The sequence below is a fragment of the Neoarius graeffei genome, chromosome 12, assembly GCF_027579695.1.
Source record: "Neoarius graeffei isolate fNeoGra1 chromosome 12, fNeoGra1.pri, whole genome shotgun sequence".
NCBI classification, from domain to species: domain Eukaryota; kingdom Metazoa; phylum Chordata; class Actinopteri; order Siluriformes; family Ariidae; genus Neoarius; species Neoarius graeffei.
In genome coordinates, this window is record NC_083580.1 from 9,772,427 (window position 1) to 9,792,249 (window position 19,823).

Here is a 19,823-nt window from a genome sequence, read left to right on the forward strand (position 1 = left end):
GTCGCATCCTTCCGAAATGTTTTTTTTTTCAAATTCTTTTCTAAAATGATTCTCTTAAAAAAAAAAGTTTCTCAGTCCCTTATTACACAATATCCCCCTCCCGCTTAAAAGTTTGCATTTTCAAAAGTGTTTCGTTTTTGTTTTGCCTCGTTCGCAGAGTCACTTTCGATGCTCTTCTTCTTTTTTTTTCTTGATATTTTCTGTGATTCTAAATGAATAAGGGTTCCTATCAGGCAGGCTGTGGAGACTCAGAAAGGGAGTCCGATATGCTTGTGGAACATGGCGGCTCTCTTGAGTTTCCACCGAAAGGTCCACTGAGCGTTTGCGGTGATGATGTGTCGTACGCTGTGGCATCACCGCATGTCCAACACACCCCTCAGTCTCATGTCCACACCCCACAGCCACGTTGAGCTTGTCCTTTTGTGTCTCTTTTGTGTGTTAGTCATGTTATCAACATGGGTTCCCTCTCTATAAAACCTAGAGAAAAAAAGGAAACAGGAGAAGAAGAAATCAATCACGTATTCTTTCAAAGCCAAGAAAGGGAAACTTTTAAAAAGGAAACGAGTTCTATTGGTGGAGAAGCAGGCTGTGAGGTCGAATTCAGCACTGGAGCAGGATGAAGCGCCTCGGTCTGAGTCGTAGGATGATGATTTGAGACACAGGGAGCCAGTGAAAATGACACTAAGGGAGATATACCACAGGGAGGACTAATCCCATCACCGCTACCACCCTCCACAGAACACTGAGAAATATTTCAATGGCCAAGTGTCTGCTCCATAAAGTATGGAGTGCTGTTATAGATAAATAAATAATGCGTGACAGGGTATTGTAATGAAACGGACCTACTGTTACCATCCTGAAATGGATTATTTTTCAATAACAGCAAGTGATTTATTCCTATTATACCACAACGCAAACATTTTTTTTTTAAAGAGCAACACATTGCACATTTTATTAGTTTATAGTTACATTTAATATCGTAGGATGTCTGTACAACAAATTACTTCGTTTTATCAGTTACGTTATAGCACCTATAAATATTTCTCCTCAACAGCCTTTCTTTTCCTTTCTTCTTCTCTTGAAGTGCAAAAATACAGCTTGTCACGTGGCCGAGAAAACAAAGCCCATCATCCTGAACATCCCTGTATCTGAACATTTAAATTAAATCTATACCTCAGACTGATACTGGAGACTCCTTTTCTAAATATTAAACAAACACCTTAACAATGAATATACAGTACTGTGCAAAAGTCTTAGGTATCCTATTATTATTATTATTATTTTCAAACAAACTTTGTTATAGATTTCTATTTAATGATTTCTACGACGGGGCGGCACGGTGGTGTAGTGGTTAGCGCTGTCGCCTCACAGCAAGAAGGTCCGGGTTCGAGCCCCGTGGCCGGCGAGGGCCTTTCTGTGCGGAGTTTGCATGTTCTCCCCGTGTCCGTGTGGGTTTCCTCCGGGTGCTCCGGTTTCCCCCACAGTCCAAAGACATGCAGGTTAGGTTAACTGGTGACTCTAAATTGGCTGTAGGTGTGAATGTGAGTGTGAATGGTTGTTTGTGTCTATGTGTCAGCCCTGTGATGACCTGGCGACTTGTCCAGGGTGTACCCCGCCTTTCGCCCGTAGTCAGCTGGGATAGGCTCCAGCTTGCCTGCGACCCTGTAGAACAGGATAAAGCGGCTAGAGATAATGAGATGAGATAAGATTTCTAGGACTTCTATCGAGTCGGTACAAAAACATTTTAGAGTTCCAAACGTTTGTTCGTTTTCCAGCACAAAATTAAATGTAACAGGGAAAAAAAAAAGTTTGTATCTGAGCGGCATATTCCATAAGAGAGAACTTTTCAGATTAAAAAAGAAAACATAATGAAGGCTGCTGGGTTTTGGTGCAAAATGAAGAAGCGAGTGTGACAGTCAAAGTGTAAAGAAGAACTGGGGCTGGTTGTGGAAGATGCTCAGTAAAACCTACAGCTCATTTCCGCATAAAACTGCACTCACTAGACCTCAGGCTACTGGTTTTCTTTAAAGTAAAGGGTCGTCTCACAGCAAATGCTAACTTTGTTTCATTTATTATGGCTTACCTATTAAGGTTTATAGGTTTTTTTTAACATTGAAGCATTTAATTTCATTATTTTAAAGCCATTTTTGCTCTATAGTGCAACCCCTGGCAAAAAGTATGGAATCACCAGTCTTGGATGAGCACTCATTCAGACGTTTTATTCTGTAGAACAAACTGAGATCACAAACATGATACAATAATAAAGTCATTCCAAAGTGCAACTTCTTGGCCTTCAGAAACACTAAAATAAACAAAGAAAATACATTGTGATAGTCAGCAAATGTTACTTTTATAGACCAAGCACAGGGAAAAAAATATGGACTCACTCAATTCTGAGGGAAAAAATATGGAATCACTCAATTTTCAGGTAGAAAATAAGGACTCACCCAGTCAATTTCCTTTCCCTAAATTGACACCTGCCTCAGATTAGATCTGCTCGTTAGTCTGCAGTTAGAAACAGCGCAGTTATCACACCTTGGCGGGCTGCTGGACCAAGTGGATTGGCAAGAATCATGGCTCCAACAAGAGAGATGTCTCTTGAAACAAAAGAGAGGATTGTCAAACTTCTTAAAGAAGGTAACTCTTCACGCATGGTTGCCAAAGATGTGGGCTGTTCACAGTCAGCTGTATCTAAGATATGGACCAAGTACAAACAGCATGGGAAGGTTTTGAAAGCCAAGCGTACTGGTAGACCAAGGAAGACATCAAAGCGTCAAGACAAAAAACTTAAGGCCATATGTCTTGAAAACCAAAAAAGTACAACAAAACAAATGAAGCATAAAGGGGAGGAAGCTGGAGTCAATGTACAAGTATGTGACCGAACCATGAGAAATCGCCTAAAGGAAATGGGATTTTCATCTAGGAAAGCTAAAAGAAAACCATCATTGACACCTAAACAGAAAAGAACAAGACTACAATGGGCTAAGGAGAAGCAATCATGGACTGTGGATGACTGGATGAAAGTTCTCTTCAGTGATGAATCACGAATCTGCATTGGACAAGGTGATGATGCCGGAACTTTTGTTTGGTGCCGTTCCAGTGAGATTTATGAAGAGGACTGCCTGAAGAAAACATCCAAATTTCCACAATCCTTGATGATATGGGGCTGCATGTCAGGCAAAGGCACTGGGGAGACAGCTGTGGTTACTTCTTCAATAAATGCACAGGTTTACATTGACATTTTGGACAGTTTTCTTATCCCTTCAATTAAAAAGATGTTTGGGGATGATGAAATAATTTTCCAAGATGACAATGCATCGTGCCATAGAGCAAAAACTGTGAAAGCATTCCTTGGTGAAAGACACGTCCAGTCAATGTCATGGCCTGCAAATAGTCCAGATCTCAACCCAATAGAAAACTTGTGGTGGAAATTGAAAAAAATGGTCCACGACAAGGCTCCGGCCTGCAAAGCTGATCTGGCAACTGCAATCAAAGAGAGTTGGCACCAGATTGATGAAGAATACTGTTTGTCACTCATCAAGTCCATGCCTAAGAGACTGCAAGCCGTTATAAAAGCCAGAGGTGGTGCAACTAAGTACTAGTGATGTGTTTTGAATGTTTTGTTTGTCTGTTTTTCATGATTCCATATTTTTTTCCTCAGAATTGAGTGATTCCATATTTTTTTTCCCTGTGCTTGGTCTATAAAAGTAACATTTACTGACTTCCACAATGCTTTTTCTTCATTTCTTTTAGTGTTTCTGAAGGCCAAGAAGGTGCACTTTGGAATGACTTTATTATTGTATCATGTTTGTGATCTGAGTTTGTTCTACAGAATAAAACGTGTGAATGAGTGCTCATCCAAGACTGGTGATTCCATACTTTTTGCCAGGGGTTGTATTTCTTTACATATACCTCAGACTTTTGCACAGTACAGTTTGGTCCAACACTCAGTTGACTGCAAATACCAAAGTGCGCGTGTTCGAAGCCTGTGTATTCTCCTATATGGCAGTGAGTCCTGGACAACGTATGCCAGGCAGGAAAAAAAAAAGGCCGAACAGTTTCCACCTCCACTGTCTTAGACGTATCCTGAACATTTTGTGGCAGGACAAGCTCACTAACACAGAAGCCCGCCAATGCGCTGGCATTCCAAGCCTGTACACCCTACTTAGCCAGAGGCGCCTCAGGTGGCTAGGTCACATTGCGCTGTATGGACCCAGGGTGTATGCCAAAGGGTGTTCTACCGTATATGGGGAACTGCGTGAAGGATCATGTCCAGTTGGAAGACCACACTTTTGCTTCAAAGATGTGTGTAAGAAAGACTTCAAGCTGGCAGGAATCGATACGAATAACTGGGAAAACACGGCAGACTCGCGTCAAGCCTGGAGGGCCGTGGTCAAAAACGGCATGCAAAAGGCAGAGCATGACAGGAACAACCAACTCGTTGTGAAACGAGCAAAGAGGAAAGCTAGAGCGGCTGTTCTCAGAGAAGCATCAGGCTTCATATGCAGCTGCTGCGGGAAGGAACGTCACTCTAGAATTGGCCTAATTGCTGGGTTTCAGTCACGTGACTTTTCTTAGCGGTTTTACCGGAAGTGAAATAGCTGGTGGTCTAAATGGCTGCCGTAGTGCAAACAACTAGCGATAACTTATCAGAGTATGCTCATAATCTAGAAGCCACTGCTCGCTTTAGATCTATTCAGAAGATTGCTATGTGCAATGGAATCGACCCCTACAGTCTGGGAAAGAAGGATTTGTCATACGATCTCAAAAACTACCCTTCAGTCAAGTTCCCTGACATCTCAAACTATCTGGTGTTGCAGACGTCCTTCTACACCGCAAAACAGATGAAAGCGTGGAAGAGTATGGAGGCTTACAACTTTTTTGCATGTGGCTGAGTAAAGGACCTTGGGATCAAGTCGCTGCCGAATGAATCCTGTATTGTTTTTGCCCGTGTATGTTTTTTTAAGCTTTTCGTTCACGTCTTTACAACGAAGCGCTGCAAGTTGAAGTGTAAACAAACAACAGTTGGCTTGATTCTCACTTGTGTTGGCTCTTATCTCTCAGGTAAATCATTCACAAAGATCATCAGAAACCCCTTTAAAGACCTGGATCTTAGTTAAACAAGACGGAGAAGTGATCACGGCGCATTGTAACTGTACGGCTGGGGAAGAAATTTGTCGTGCCCTTCATGCATATGGACTTTGTGAGGAGTAAACAAAGAAACAGCTGGGGACTTTAGCGCTTCATGACTAAAAAAAAATACCGTAAAATAACGACACATAGCAAGAAAAGTACTTGGAAAACACTAAGGCCAGAGCTGAGAGGGAGATACAAACCTTTCACCAAGTGATCACTGCAAACTCGAGCGTGCTTCGATTCGGCTCCCTTCGATTTCAGTGAGAGGTTCAAAAACCACCTTTCTCCACGTCTTTTTGTGAAATCCTGTGTTCGTTCACCCTTTTTTATTAGTTCACGGGGAACCCTGAAGAAACTTTTATCAGTTTCACGGTTTGAATGATTCGAACAACCTAAAACAGCGCAAGCGTAAGGCATTTTTCATGCGAGCAATGCACCTTCTCCGTACAAACGCTTTGTCAACTGAGCTTTGGTAGACCGCCAGCTAAAGTTTTGAATAACTAATGAGGCGGATGTGACGTCACATGAAACCCAGCAATATACTAGAACTCAGTGCTATTAGAACTCCATCATGTTATAGCCGAAGGTCTAACAGTGAACGATTATTACAGCCACCAGGAGTTAGAACACTCACTACACTGGGTGACTGTGCTTTTGTATCTGCGGCACCCAAACTCATCTCATCTCATTATCTCTAGCCGCTTCATCCTGTTCTACAGGGTCGCAGGCAAGCTGGAGCCTATCCCAGCTGACTACGGGCGAAAGGCGGAGTACACCCTGGACAAGTCGCCAGGTCATCACAGGGCTGACACATAGACACAGACAACCATTCACACTCACATTCACACTTACGGTCAATTTAGAGCCACCAGTTAACCTAACCTGCATGTCTTTGGACTGTGGGGGAAACCGGAGCACCCGGAGGAAACCCACGCGGACACGGGGAGAACATGCAAACTCCGCACAGAAAGGCCCTCGCCGGCCACGGGGCTCGAACCCAGACCTTCTTGCTGTGCGGCGACAGCGTTAACCACTACACCACCATGCCGCCCGGCACCCAAACGATGGAACAAATTACCTCGGGAGCTTTGTAACGCAGGATCTGTAGATATTTTTAAGAAATTACTGAAGACTTATCTTTTTAAAGAGGCTTTTCATCATTAATGTTTATATTTAGATGGTTTTGTTAATTTATTTCATTATCATGTTTTGAAATAATTTTTGGTTGGTTTTAGGTTTTCCTTTGAAGCAATTTTGGGGTTAAATTTTGTGTAATGTTGTTGTATATGTATGCTTAATTATTACAATGTGCATGTGAACATAATATAAGTGATAATAAGCATAAACTTAACATCCCACATGGTTTTTAAACACGAAAAGGAAAATGACCTTTATTTTGCAATTTACCTACAAAAAAAATACAATTTTAAGACGTTAGTACTATAATGTGGGTGTCTGACGCAACCTACAAATTGACAACAATCCAAAACAAAAAGCAAACTTGATGTCGTCGAACTTGACGCCGTGTCCACGACCATCAAATCTAGTTCTTCTTGTTACTAATTTGTTTACCAGAACTACCATAAAAAGATATGTCAGACATGAAGACACAAAGCTACTGAAGAAAAAAAAAACATTTCCAACATTTGACCTTGCTGTGACCTTGGCCGTGTTTGGGTCAAGTCTTGAAACGACCCTTTCTTTAGTCTACAGATCTGATTTTAAGATGGTAGCGGATAACGTCAGACATACCCTAAGAGCATTTGGTTTACTTTTCATAACGTCTTTGAATATCTTCTTGTTATAAATGTTCTTCTTGATTCTTTTCCTAAGTGGCTGTAACTTTTTTACACATTACTGCATGAGTGCGTCTGTAGGTCTGACCTGTTGTTCCCCCAGTGCTACAGTGGCCTTCACCTCCAGGGTGAGGGACATCGGGGGCGGGGCTAATAAGGGCGGTTGGCATCCTTTGGCCTTTTGAGCTGCACTTTGAGTCTCTTCATGCCGATCTGGAAGCCATTCATGGATTGGATGGCAGCCTGGGCACTGGCTGGGTTATCGAAGCTCACAAAGCCTGAAGACAAGGAGACATGGTGCAAGCGAGGGAGGGAGGGAGGGAGAGAGACAGAAAGGACAGCAGGTTAAGACATGCCTGTTGAGTGAGACGAGATTGAAGAGGTGGAATGGTTCAGATGATCCAAATGAGATCCAAGGCAAACAAAAGGCAGAGAGAGGCTGTGAAAGAGACACCCATGACGGCATAAAGATGAAACAGTGAAAGGAGCATCGACCACAGTTATTCGAGTCACATGACCTCAGGAGAATGTTAACATTTAACAGCTATGCACAAAACCAGTCCATACAGCACAACAGCATACACACTGATATCAATATCCAACGACACAGGAACATGCAAACCTATAGAACGATGTGCAATTAAAACCAAATCATTCAGAAAGGAGAGTTATTTATGTCTCGCTTGGACAGAATGTCTTCCAAACTATAACCCAGGTGCTCTACGCCAGCGTTTCTCAACCTTTTTTCAGTCACGGCACCCTTCAGAAGTATGCAAATTCTCAAGACACCCCCATATAAAATATACGCAGTCACGCTGATCATATGCTGACCCCGGCAGTGACGTTGTGACATGGGAAAGGGGCCCGTGAGACAAATTTTGATGATGCATGAGGCGGCAATGATCTGCATTAGTGTAACTATCATTTTTTGGAATTTGAATTCATTTTATTTATTTCAATGTTAGAAAATATAATTTTTTGACGGCACCCCTAACAAAGGCGGCACGGTGGTGTAGTGGTTAGCGCTGTCGCCTCACAGCAAGAAGGTCCGGGTTCGAGCCCCGTGGCCGGCGAGGGCCTTTCTGTGCGGAGTTTGCATGTTCTCCCCGTGTCCGCATGGGTTTCCTCCGGGTGCTCCGGTTTCCCCCACAGTCCAAAGACATGCAGGTTAGGTTAACTGGTGACTCTAAATTGACCGTAGGTGTGAATGTGAGTGTGAATGGTTGTCTGTGTCTATGTGTCAGCCCTGTGATGACCTGGCGACTTGTCCAGGGTGTACCCCGCCTTTCGCCCGTAGTCAGCTGGGATAGGCTCCAGCTTGCCTGCGACCCTGTAGAACAGGATAAAGCGGCTAGAGATAATGAGATGAGATGAGACCCCTAACAAAGCCAGACGGCACCCCAGGGTGCCACGGCACCCCGGTTGAGAAAGGCTGCTCTACACAGTATCAACTGCTTAAGCATGAGAAACTGGGACATATTCGATGTTTAAAACAGAAGAAATGTCTGTTTTTTCCCCCCAACATTAATTCTGATGTTTAGTAACTGCTTTGATGTTTGATTCCATGATTTGGGTGATATTTAGTCCTTGAATTTTCTTAAAATTCTTTTAAAAAAAAAGTAACACTAAGAAATCATGTACTAAACTGAGACCAATGTCATTAACTAGGATATATATATTATTATTCTATCCACATTCACTGGAGATGAGTAATCACGCGCTCTGATTGGCTACTCTACTTCTAGCTCATATCCTGTGAGTAGAGAAAAACAAAATGGCGGAGCGTGTTGCTGAATCAACCGAGGACAAAATAAAAACTCTACTCGCGAACAAAACCCCAAAAAATAAAAAAAAAGCAACAAAATATGGAATAAAAGTATTTGATGGTAAGAACGTCTCTTTTCTATTTTTTAAGAATTATTATTACAGCATTTTTCACAAATTGTTACTGTCATTTCGCCAGTTTGTTTACATTCTAAGCGGAAATGATTTTGTCGGATGTTTTGTATGAAGTTTTTATTCATCATATTTGCAAAAAAATAAAAATAAAAATGCTCTGTTTCTCAAAATCCAGTGAATGTGGATAGAATAAAAGAGTTATTCCACTCAATCTCGTCGTACATGGCTTATAGACAGCTCAGCGCTACATACCTCGTAGCTCATGTACGACTTGAGTTCATGAATAACTGTTAAATGTCATGAGAACATTAGGATCATTCTTATGACTTATTTCATGATTTCTTCAAATCAGTAATTTACTTTCAACCTATAATCTGGGTGGCAGTGTTGAACTTCCAAAGTAAGCTGGTTAATCAATCTCACAATATCGCTGAAAATAAATAAAAATGAATTTGAGCTCTTTTCTCTTGATCTTCAGAAAATGTGAATAATGCAACGTTGTCGTGGAATATTCCAAATATTTCATAGGGCTGAATGTGTTCAGGTAACAGAGTTGAATGAAAGTGAACTAAAGTTTTTAAAGTTATTTTTCGTAACATGTAATGTAAAAAGATGTTTCGAGCAAGAGATGTCATACTGGTTTGCAAATGAATGCAACAAAAAGTATTTTAATGATTGTATCGAAAGCCAAAGTGCAGATAGAGTGCACGTGACAAGCAAAAAAATGTTTTTCTCAGATATACGTATTAAGTTATTTATCTGAACCATGCACACTGATTGATTGTCGCGAAGGACATTTTGACTATATTTAAAATGTCTTACATTTATTTTCCATCCATATTTATAAATGTAATATCAGTAGGACACAAATAGCACCCCGATTGTGGAATTACCCTGATATGGCCTTCAATATGACATGATGTGTTAGCTGTGCTCAGCTTTATGAAGAAACTCCGCAGTTGGTGCAGTATGTATTTCAGAGTAAGGGAGGTACAACTCAGAATAAATCAGAATTCTGACAGAGATGTACCTCAGCACCTTGGCATGGTTAAGAGCTGTGCACAGCAGCTCTGCCGTGAAAGTAGCAGCACAGCCAGGGAACTGATAGATTTATTGGAAGCACCCACACGTTAAAGTGTTTACATTTTTGGCAAGATCAGAGCAAAAGTCTTAGGCTAAGATTAAAGATGTCTGGCATTATCATTCTGGGCCAAGCATCCTACAGATGATTAAGCTATACTGCAGAGATCTCAGCTTATGAGAAGTTTGGGATGGTAGGTATAGGTTTGGGAGTTTGAGTGTCATACTTCCAGTGTTACATTTTGGGTTGGGAATTTAAGATGTTGGGTTTGGGATTTGGGTGACAGGCTTTGGGTTTGGGACTAGGGTGCTAGGATTAAGGTTTGGCCATTGGGGTCTTGGGTTTTGGTTTTGGGATGGGGGGTTTAATATTTGCCATTGGGGTGGTGGGTTTAAGGTTTTGCATTGGGGTGCTGGATTTAGTGTTTGAGATTGGGTTGACAGGGCGGCACGGTGGTGTAGTGGTTAGCGCTGTCGCCTCACAGCAAGAAGGTCCGGGTTCGAGCCCCGTGGCCGGCGAGGGCCTTTCTGTGCGGAGTTTGCATGTTCTCCCCGTGTCCGCGTGGGTTTCCTCCGGGTGCTCCGGTTTCCCAAAGTTTCTCACAGTCCAAAGACATGCAGGTTAGGTTAACTGGTGACTCTAAATTGACTGTAGGTGTGAATGTGAGTGTGAATGGTTGTCTGTGTCTATGTGTCAGCCCTGTGATGACCTGGCGACTTGTCCAGGGTGTACCCCGCCTTTCGCCCATAGTCAGCTGGGATAGGCTCCAGCTTGCCTGCGACCCTGTAGAACAGGATAAAGCGGCTAGAGATAATGAGATGAGATGAGATTGGGTTGACAGGTTTGGGGTATGAGATTGTGATGCTGGAATTAAGGTTTGGCATTGGGGTGTTGGGTTTAGGGTTTGGGGTGGAGGTGCAGGGTTTGGCCTTGGGGTGTTGGGTTTAGGGTTTGGCATTGGGATGTTTAGGTTGAAGGTTTGGCCTTGGGGTGTTGGGGTTACGGTTTGGGATGGTGGGATTAAGTTTTGGCCTTGGGGTGTTGGGTTTAGGGTTTGGGATTGTAGGTTTAAGGTTTGGCCTTAGGGTGTTGGGGTGAGGGTTTGGAATTGTAGGTTTAAGGTTTGGCCTTGGGGCATTGGAGTTAAGGTTTGGGATTGTAGGTTTAAGGTTTGGCCTTGGGGCATTGGAGTTAAGGTTTGGGATGTTGGGTTTAAGGTTTGGCCTCGGGGTGTTGAGGTTAGGGTTTGGGATTGTGGGTTTATGGTTTGGCCTTAGGGCATTGGGGCTAAGGTTTGGGATGTTGGGTTTATGGTTTGGCCTTGGGTTGTTGGGGTTAAAGTGCATATTCTGGACCATTTTTTTTTTTAATATATGAAAGTATGTCCCTTTACACGCTCATCCAGAAGGGTAATTTTGCACAAGGCCATCTGTCTACAGCAGAAAAAAATAAAATAACGAAATGCGTCTGGAAAAATCCCAAGGGAGTCTGGAGCCAGATTCGTGACGTTACCTGCGGAAGTGCCAGCAGGCTGTGCGAGCTTGCACAGTTTCAGTGCACAGCCTGTGTAGACCAAGCGTTCCCATTTCTCTCTCATTGTCCGGTCTTTTGGAAAACAATGAGTACTAATCCCATCAAGATTGGTGTTGCTACACCCTCCTACGATACATCTGTTAACCATTTTAAAAATTACGTGATAACGTTGAAGAAATTTGCAGAAACCCACCAGGTCATTTTCTCATAAACAAACCAGTGCTGACGTAGGATTCAGAGGGAGGTGTCCCGCATGTGATGTCATGAAAATCAATGTTTCCCAGGAAATCCAAATGCCAAGGTTTTTTCAGAGGCAGACCAATTCGCCTCAAATGGCTTGATTTCAACTGAATTTTTCTGGTATTGCACAAGGTAAAAAAAATTGCACAAAATGCAAAATGTGACAGATATTTGACCAAAGTTTAATATAAAATAGGAGAATTACATTGATCTTGCTCCTGAATTTACCCATGATATGCACTTTAAGGTTTGAGATGTTGGGTTTAAGGTTTGGCCTTGGGGTGTTGGGGTTAGGGATCGTGAGTTTATGGTTTGGCCTTGGGGTGTTGGGGTTAAAGTTTGGGATGTTGGGTTTAAGGTTTGGCCTTGGGGTGTTGGCTTTAGGGATTGGTAGTAGATTTTAATTTACAACTGCTGAAGTGTTGAATACTAAAAAAAAGGGCAAAATAAAAAAATAACAGGTTTAGTATTGTGTTAGATTTGGGGGGTTGAGGTCTTTAGGAGCTGAGATATTTTTTGTTAGATGTTAGGTTTAGGGTTTGCATGTTGGGTTTTGGAGTTAAGGTGGAAGATTTGTTTGTAGGTTTGTGGTTTCAATTTTTGGTTTTGTGGTTTAGATTTGTGTTCTTGAGTGTGTGGCTTTAGAGTTTAACTTGGGGTTGTTGGATTTGTGAGTTCAGGTTTTAGTTTTGGTGTTGGGTTCATAGTTTAAGGTTTTAGGTTTGGAGTGTTGGATTTGTGGTTGGATGTTGAGTGTGGGGTTGAGATTTGGTGGATATGGTTTTAATTTTGGGGTTTAGGTTTGAAATTTGGAAACTATAAAGTACTTCTGTGACTGGATAAGGACAGATGATAACTGCTACAACTGTTGTGTGAAACACCTGCATTATCTGAGTGATTAAACAATATTTTCTTAAAAACAAGACTTTTGGGATATTCCTGATTCTTAAAAGAATTGCAGTAATCTAAGTTATGAATAGGATGATAGCAAAAATGTCAACCAATTGGGAGTTTTACATTAAGCAAAATATAAACATGTCCAAAGAAACACGTTTTGACTTTTTATATTTAAAACAGACATAATTTGGAAGTGTTTTGTCTAAATTCAGTACTCAGCAGAACAAGTTTATAAATCACAAAAAGAAAGACAGCTCGACAATTTATTATGCATGTAATAGAAGCCTATATGTAGTTTCTCACTGAAATAAAACACTGCCTTCATTGCTACTGCATCATTATAAAGCTAAAAGCGTCCTCTAGTTCCGTAGTTTTCTGTTAATTTAGCTTCGTCAGCATTTCAGCCCCGAACGTCTCAGCAAAGATTCCTACTAACTATAGGGCTTTATATAAAGCTCAAATCAAATAGTGCTGTATTCGTTCATGCATATACTGACTCTGATAAGTGAATCGGCCAATGGAGCTGGAGATAATATTCATTTGAATATAGATACTCATTTTTGTTACAAGTAGGGCACATCAAAACATCTCGCACCCCTCAGCAAATTTCCTCTTTCCAGTCGAGTGTTCCTCACTGATCACTGAGTAAAATCCACTACACTGTCTCCTCCTCTCGTGTGTCTTTTTCTTTCCTTCTTCTTTTTTTTTTTTTAACGCCTCGCCTCTATTTTCTAAAAGCTTAACTGTGGTACAGAAATGAAGTCAAAACATTAGTAGTGAGAGAATAAGAATGATAGTAATCTTTGCAGGTGTTTTATCATTTTTACCCACCAAAGCATTTACTTTGGTTTGTCGCCCGATCCACAAACACTTTGGAGGAGATGACATTACCGAAAGGCAGGAACATCTGCATGAGCTCGCCATCCCCAAACTCCTGAGGGAGGTGGTAGATGAACAGGTTACAGCCTTCCGGCCCTGCAGAGTGCCACAGAGATGGAGGGAGACGGACAGGCAGACGTGAAGGCGGGAAAGAGAGGTTTGAAGAGAGACAAAAGGTGAGCGGGATAAAGCAAGGATTGGAAGAAAAGACAGAATATATTGACATGAGGAGAATGAAGAGGAGGTGAGGGCAGAGAAAAAGACATAAAAGGAGAAATTAGAATAAGCAGCCTGGATAGCAGGCAGAGTGAAAGAAACAGAGAGAGAGAGAGAGAGAGAGAGAGAGAACTTGAAAAAGATGAGACTACAAGTTCTATCAGTTTTCTTTCTGAAACACATTTGCTACAATCTTGAAATAACAAGAAACGGCTATATAACTCGATTCATCAGTACAATTCAATATGAAGAATATTTTCACTTTTCCTTCAACACAGTTAGACAGGTTTTATTCTCTTAACCGGAGAAGTGATGAATTGCTTCAGGACAGTATGGATAATATTAGCTTCTGATATTCCACAAAACAAGAGCATCTTTCACTACAGCAGCCACTGGAGGGAGGCATAGCCACAGGCATCTTCATAACTGTGTAACATCATCAAATCCGCATGATTCCCATTCACTAAACAAATATTCTGTTTATATTAACGCAGAGCATGTTCAGTTTTATTATTACAATCATTGCCATGCTTGAGCTTTCACACCAAGCATCACAATCGTAGCAGAATGTAAAGACTGATTTTACCTCAAGCTGGCCTAGTGGTTAGCGCGTCCGCCTCTCGACTGGGAGATCGCGAGTTCTACTCGTGGTCAGGTCATACCATCATAAAAATAGTACCTACTAGCGTCTGGCAAGGCACGCTGCGATACAGATGCGAGTTGGGAAGTCAAACTCTCGCGGTTACCAGAGGACTAGGCCCCCACTGTAACCCTAGTCGTATAGGCGAGAGGCCAAGGGCTATCGAAATGGAGATCACCGCCTTAGAGTACTGGGACAGGAAGACCAGATTCTGGCGTGAGAAGGACTTTGAAAGACTGATTTACGAGTTCCAAAAGACCACTCAGGACTTCACTACTGCGGTCAAACCCAGTACATGTCCATGTATTTTTAGCCGGGCTGTCAAAGTTAATGCGATAATAACGCGTTAACACACATTCCTTTTAACGCCACTAATTTTTTTTGACGTGCGATTAACGCATGCACGTTCTGTGCCCCTCCTCCATAGTTTGGGAAATCAGGAAGTGACATAGCACGAGCGAGCGATGTAGCGAGTAGTTGGTTGGCGTAAGTCGTGATAAAGTGCACTTCTCAACTTATATTGTTGCATTCTGTTTACGTAAAACATCCATCCGTCCATTATCCGTAACCGTTTATCCTGTGCAGGATAGGCAAGCTGGAGCCTATCCCAGCTGACTACTGTATGGGCGAGAGGCGGGGTACACCCTGGACAAGTCACCAGAGCATCGCAGGGCTGACACATAGAGACAAACAACCATTCACACTCACATTCACACCTATGGTCAATTTAGAGCCACCAATTAACCTAACCTGCATGTCTTTGGACTGTGGGGGAAACCGGAGCACCCGGAGGAAACCCACGCGGACACGGGGAGAACATGCAAACTCCGCACAGAAAGGCCCTCGCCGGCCACGGGGCTCGAACCCAGAACCTTCTTGCTGTGAGGCAACAGTGCTAACCACTACACCACCATGCCGCCTACATAAAATATGTATTTTAAAATTTTTATATGCTTTTGATGTTCCAGAGGAGAGAAAAGAAAACGTGTTAAGGTCCAGGTGTGTGTGTGTATGTAAGCTTGTAGGCTGCACACTGGAGTGACAGTGAGAGAGTTTGTTTTATTCTGAGAAATGTGTGAGTGATGTAAAAGTGTTTATAAATGCACTTTTTGCTCATGAATGTACTGGATATTTACCAGTGAGTTACTGCATTTTGCTGGAAAACACCTTTATGAGCTGTGTGCCTGGACAAATGTATTTATTTGGGTTTTGTATTTTTATTTTCTTTATTTAAAGATAGCCACTACTGTTGTCCAGAGTTTGTTGAGTTTATTTTATTGTATAGTTTGAGGCTGGAAGTTAAGGACAGAACATGAAGAAAATTACTATTCTTCGTTTGCACGTGATGTCATAGCTACCGGTAATTATGCATGAGGCTTTGAACCAGAAGTGGGCCACGTTGGAGGATATATACAAACTCACGCGGTGCACATTTACTATAGAAGATATGCTCGAGAAGTTCTTATGCTCAAGAATTCCTTTTGTTTCTTGACTATGCCGACTCTTTGTGCTGCAGTTGGATGCAGGCGCAACTCTATTCGAGACAAGGGGACTTATAAGTTATTTAGAATTCCAGCAATTATAAATAATCAAGAAGAAAAAAAACAAGAGAGTTGTCCACAGAGCGTAGCCGTCAATGGCTGTCCAACATAAACCGGGCTGAGAAAGCAAAAACCACCACATGAGTCTGCAGTAAACATTTTATCAACGGTAAATGCTACGAACTAGTTATTAATGAAAGATCACAATATATAAGAAATACTGGATCATTTAATAGCCTCGAGTGTGTGAGCCGACAATCAAAGGCTTCTACGATTATTTCATTTTAAAAAGAGCTATATATAATTTTTGACGACACTGCTTTTATTTTGCTTTTTCTTTTCATTCGGGAAACCAGCTGATCTGTACAACTTTACGGATCCAGACTGGGCTCCAACACACAATATGGGCCACAACAAAATCAAATATGGTACTAAAGCGGTAGATTGAAATGCTAGACGTACAGAGCGCAAAAAGAAGCGCAAAATTATTGAAGAATCTTCTCAAACGATCACAGAGTCAAGCCAACAAGATTCATGTCAATCCCATATATATGAGAGAGAGAGATAGATAGATAGATAGATAGATAGATAGATAGATAGATAGATAGATAGATAGATATGGGATTGACATGTTGCAAACGAAGAATATTATTTTGTTCACATTGAATTGTTCTAAACCCTCAAAATTATAATGTTAACGCTGCTTTATTTTTTAAATGTGGTGGGGGAATGAAATACCCACAAAAATAATTTTTGCCATGTCCAGCCTTATCCTTCCTGAACTGGCCACATACATTTACATAAAGCAAGCACTTCCACTCCCCAAAAACTTGAAAAGTATCCCTTTAAAGGAGAACTGAAGGCAAATTTTTTATTATCAAAATTCTATTTCTCATCTCATCTCATTATCTCTAGCTGCTTTATCCTTCTACAGGGTCGCAGGCAAGCTGGAGCCTATCCCAGCTGACTACGGGCGAAAGGCGGGGTACACCCTGGACAAGTCGCCAGGTCATCACAGGGCTGACACATAGACCCAGACAACCATTCACACTCACATTCACACCTACGGTCAATTTAGAGCCACCAGTTAACCTAACCTGCATGTCTTTGGACTGTGGGGGAAACCGGAGCACCCGGAGGAAACCCACGGGGAGAACATGCAAACTCCGCACAGAAAGGCCCTCGCCGGCTACGGGACTCGAACCCGGACCTTCTTGCTGTGAGGCGACAGCGCTAACCACTACACCACCGTGCCGCCCCCAAAGTACAAATTGTAAATAAAAACGGAATGCAATGATGTGGAAGTTTCAAAATTCCGTATTTTATTCAGAATAGAACATAGATGGCATATCAAATGTTTAAACTGAGAAAATGTATCATTTAAAGAGAAAAATTAGGTGATTTTAAATTTCATGACAACAACACATCTCAAAAAAATTGGGACAAGGCCATGTTTACCACTGTGAGACATCCCCTTTTCTCTTTACAACAGTCTGTAAACGTCTGGGGACTGAGGAGACAAGTTGTTCAAGTTTAGGGATAGGAATGTTAACCCATTCTTGTCTAATGTAGGATTCTAGTTGCTCAACCGTCTTAGGTCTTTTTTGTCGTATCTTCCGTTTTATGATGTGCCAAATGTTTTCTATGGGTGAAAGATCTGGACTGCAGGCTGGCCAGTTCAGTACCCGGACCCTTCTTCTACGCAGCCATGATGCTGTAATTGATGCAGTATGTGGTTTGGCATTGTCATGTTGGAAAATGCAAGGTCTTCCCTGAAAGAGACGTCGTCTGGATGGGAGCATCTGTTGCTCTAGAACCTGGATATACCTTTCAGCATTGATGGTGTCTTTCCAGATGTGTAAGCTGCCCATGCCACACGCACTAATGCAACCCCATACCATCAGAGATGCAGGCTTCTGAACTGAGCGCTGATAACAACTTGGGTCGTCCTTCTCCTCTTTAGTCCGAATGACACGGCGTCCCTGATTTCCATAAAGAACTTCAAATTTTGATTCGTCTGACCACAGAACAGTCTTCCACTTTGCCACAGTCCATTTTAAATGAGCCTTGGCCCAGAGAAGATGTCTGCGCTTCTGGATCATGTTTAGATACGGCTTCTTCTTTGAACTACAGAGTTTTACAGTAGTTTTACAGTACTAATGAGTTGCAATTTGGTCCTCCATCTGTTCCTTTTTTGTACCTTTAACTTTTCCAGCCTCTTATTGCCCCGTCCCAACTTTTTTGAGATGTGTTGCTGTCATGAAATTTCAAATGAGCCAATATTTGGCATGAAATTTCAAAATGTCTCACTTTCGACATTTGATATGTTGTCTATATTCTATTGTGAATACAATATCAGTTTTTGAGATTTGTAAATTATTGCATTACATTTTTATTTACAATTTGTACTTTGTCCCAACTTTTTTGGAATCAGGGTTGTAAAACGTACAGCGGAAATCAAAGTGACCAATATCTGCCAACGTTGTCAAAAGATGTGCGCAAGCCGGAAGTTTTGTTTGTTTTGATAGCAATCAGGAAAGTTTGAAAAAAGTAGGCAGTAATCGTCATTTAAACTCGTTTCTGTGCAATATTTCGTTTGGAAAACAGTTTTCAAAATGGTGGCACTGACACCTGGCTGACACTTCTTCACGCTTCGAAGTCTCGCACAAGTCTCGTGAAGATCGCGCGGATAAGCGACGCCTACCGTGGACCAAATGAACTAAATTCAACATGGCTAAAAACCGAACAGGCCGATAAGTATAATATTTAAGGTTACTAAAACCGAAAACGTAATTGAATAACACGTTAATTAAGAAATAAAGCAAGTTTAAAAATGACTTCAGTTCTCCTTTAAGGTACATTTAGAACAGATAAAAAAAAAAGTGTGATTAATTTGCGCTTAGTCACGAGTTAACTATGGACAATAATGCGATTAATCGCGATTAAATATTTTACTCGATTCACAGCCCTAATTTTGAGTGCACACTCTTAGGAGTTTTCTGACAGCTATGATTTCTTAGGCCAAATCCGGAAATGAGGTAACTGATCTCATGGATATTGTATGCCTTCAACAAAATAAAGTCTTAAAATAGTGATTAAAATTTTAAGGCTAGAATACGTTAGCGTAACCCTTGCTAAAATTAGCTGGAAACTACAACCAGTGTTTTTATCGAGTAAAAAATGGCAGCGCATGAAAGCTTTAGAGTTGAAATAATGCGACTTTTAATCCAATCCTTCCAAATCCTTCCATATGAACCTATTCCTAATTGGTTTCCATGCTACTTGGCAAGACACTGAAATGCCACACTGCTCGCAACACACATAATGTGATAAAATGTCGACGAAAGCGTATTGCGATCAGGTTTAGAAACACCACTTGATTCTAATCCGGTTCAATTTGCAATCCCGAAACAAATGTCAGCAACGACAACGTCATGTTGAAATCATGCCACTGCAAGCCGAGCATTTGAGTTCCTAGCGACAGAAATCCACAGGACAGGTTGTCTCACCTTCTCTCTGCTGCTGTGGGATTATAGGAGGAGGCTGAGGAAAGGCCTGGCTGATCTGTCCGTATGCAGCTGGGTAGGCTGCTGAGACACACACACATATGCCGATGTGTCAGAACTTACATTTACACACGCCATCTGTCACGAACACACTGGCGCATATACGTACACTTCCACTACGGCTAACACTTGTTGAGTACAAGCATGCATGAATGCACAGAGCAGCCTCTCTTGCAGAGTGACAGACCTGCATATTGCTGGACTCCCGCATACGCCTGCTGAAGAGGATCAGCTGCTGTGGGACTCTGAGCTGCAGAGAGAGAGAGAGAGAGGTAATGAGAGAGGCTGTATACAGGTCAGGATGTAAAAGCTTCTATGGAGGGCACAGACCAAATTTGTGCAGGCATGCAAACTTGGAGTCAGTGTTGCCAACACTTTTCAGGGGAAAGTTGCTGAGGC

At 41.9% G+C, this 19,823-nt stretch overlaps 1 protein-coding gene across 1 annotated transcript in view; it reads right to left on the minus strand.

Annotated features, from left to right (window-relative positions):
- Positions 1-395: 395 nt before the first annotated feature.
- The window catches only part of celf4 (CUGBP, Elav-like family member 4), a 199,623-nt gene continuing 180,195 nt past the window's right edge, over positions 396-19,823 (minus strand). Inside the window, exons 10-14 of the mRNA XM_060935509.1 lie at positions 19,612-19,674; positions 19,368-19,445; positions 13,414-13,557; positions 7,021-7,210; positions 396-477 (exon numbers count right to left, since the gene is read on the minus strand). Of these exons, the coding sequence (XP_060791492.1) occupies positions 7,083-7,210; positions 13,414-13,557; positions 19,368-19,445; positions 19,612-19,674 (413 nt within the window). The 3' untranslated portion in view covers positions 396-477; positions 7,021-7,082. The remainder of the gene's footprint in view (positions 478-7,020; positions 7,211-13,413; positions 13,558-19,367; positions 19,446-19,611; positions 19,675-19,823) is intronic.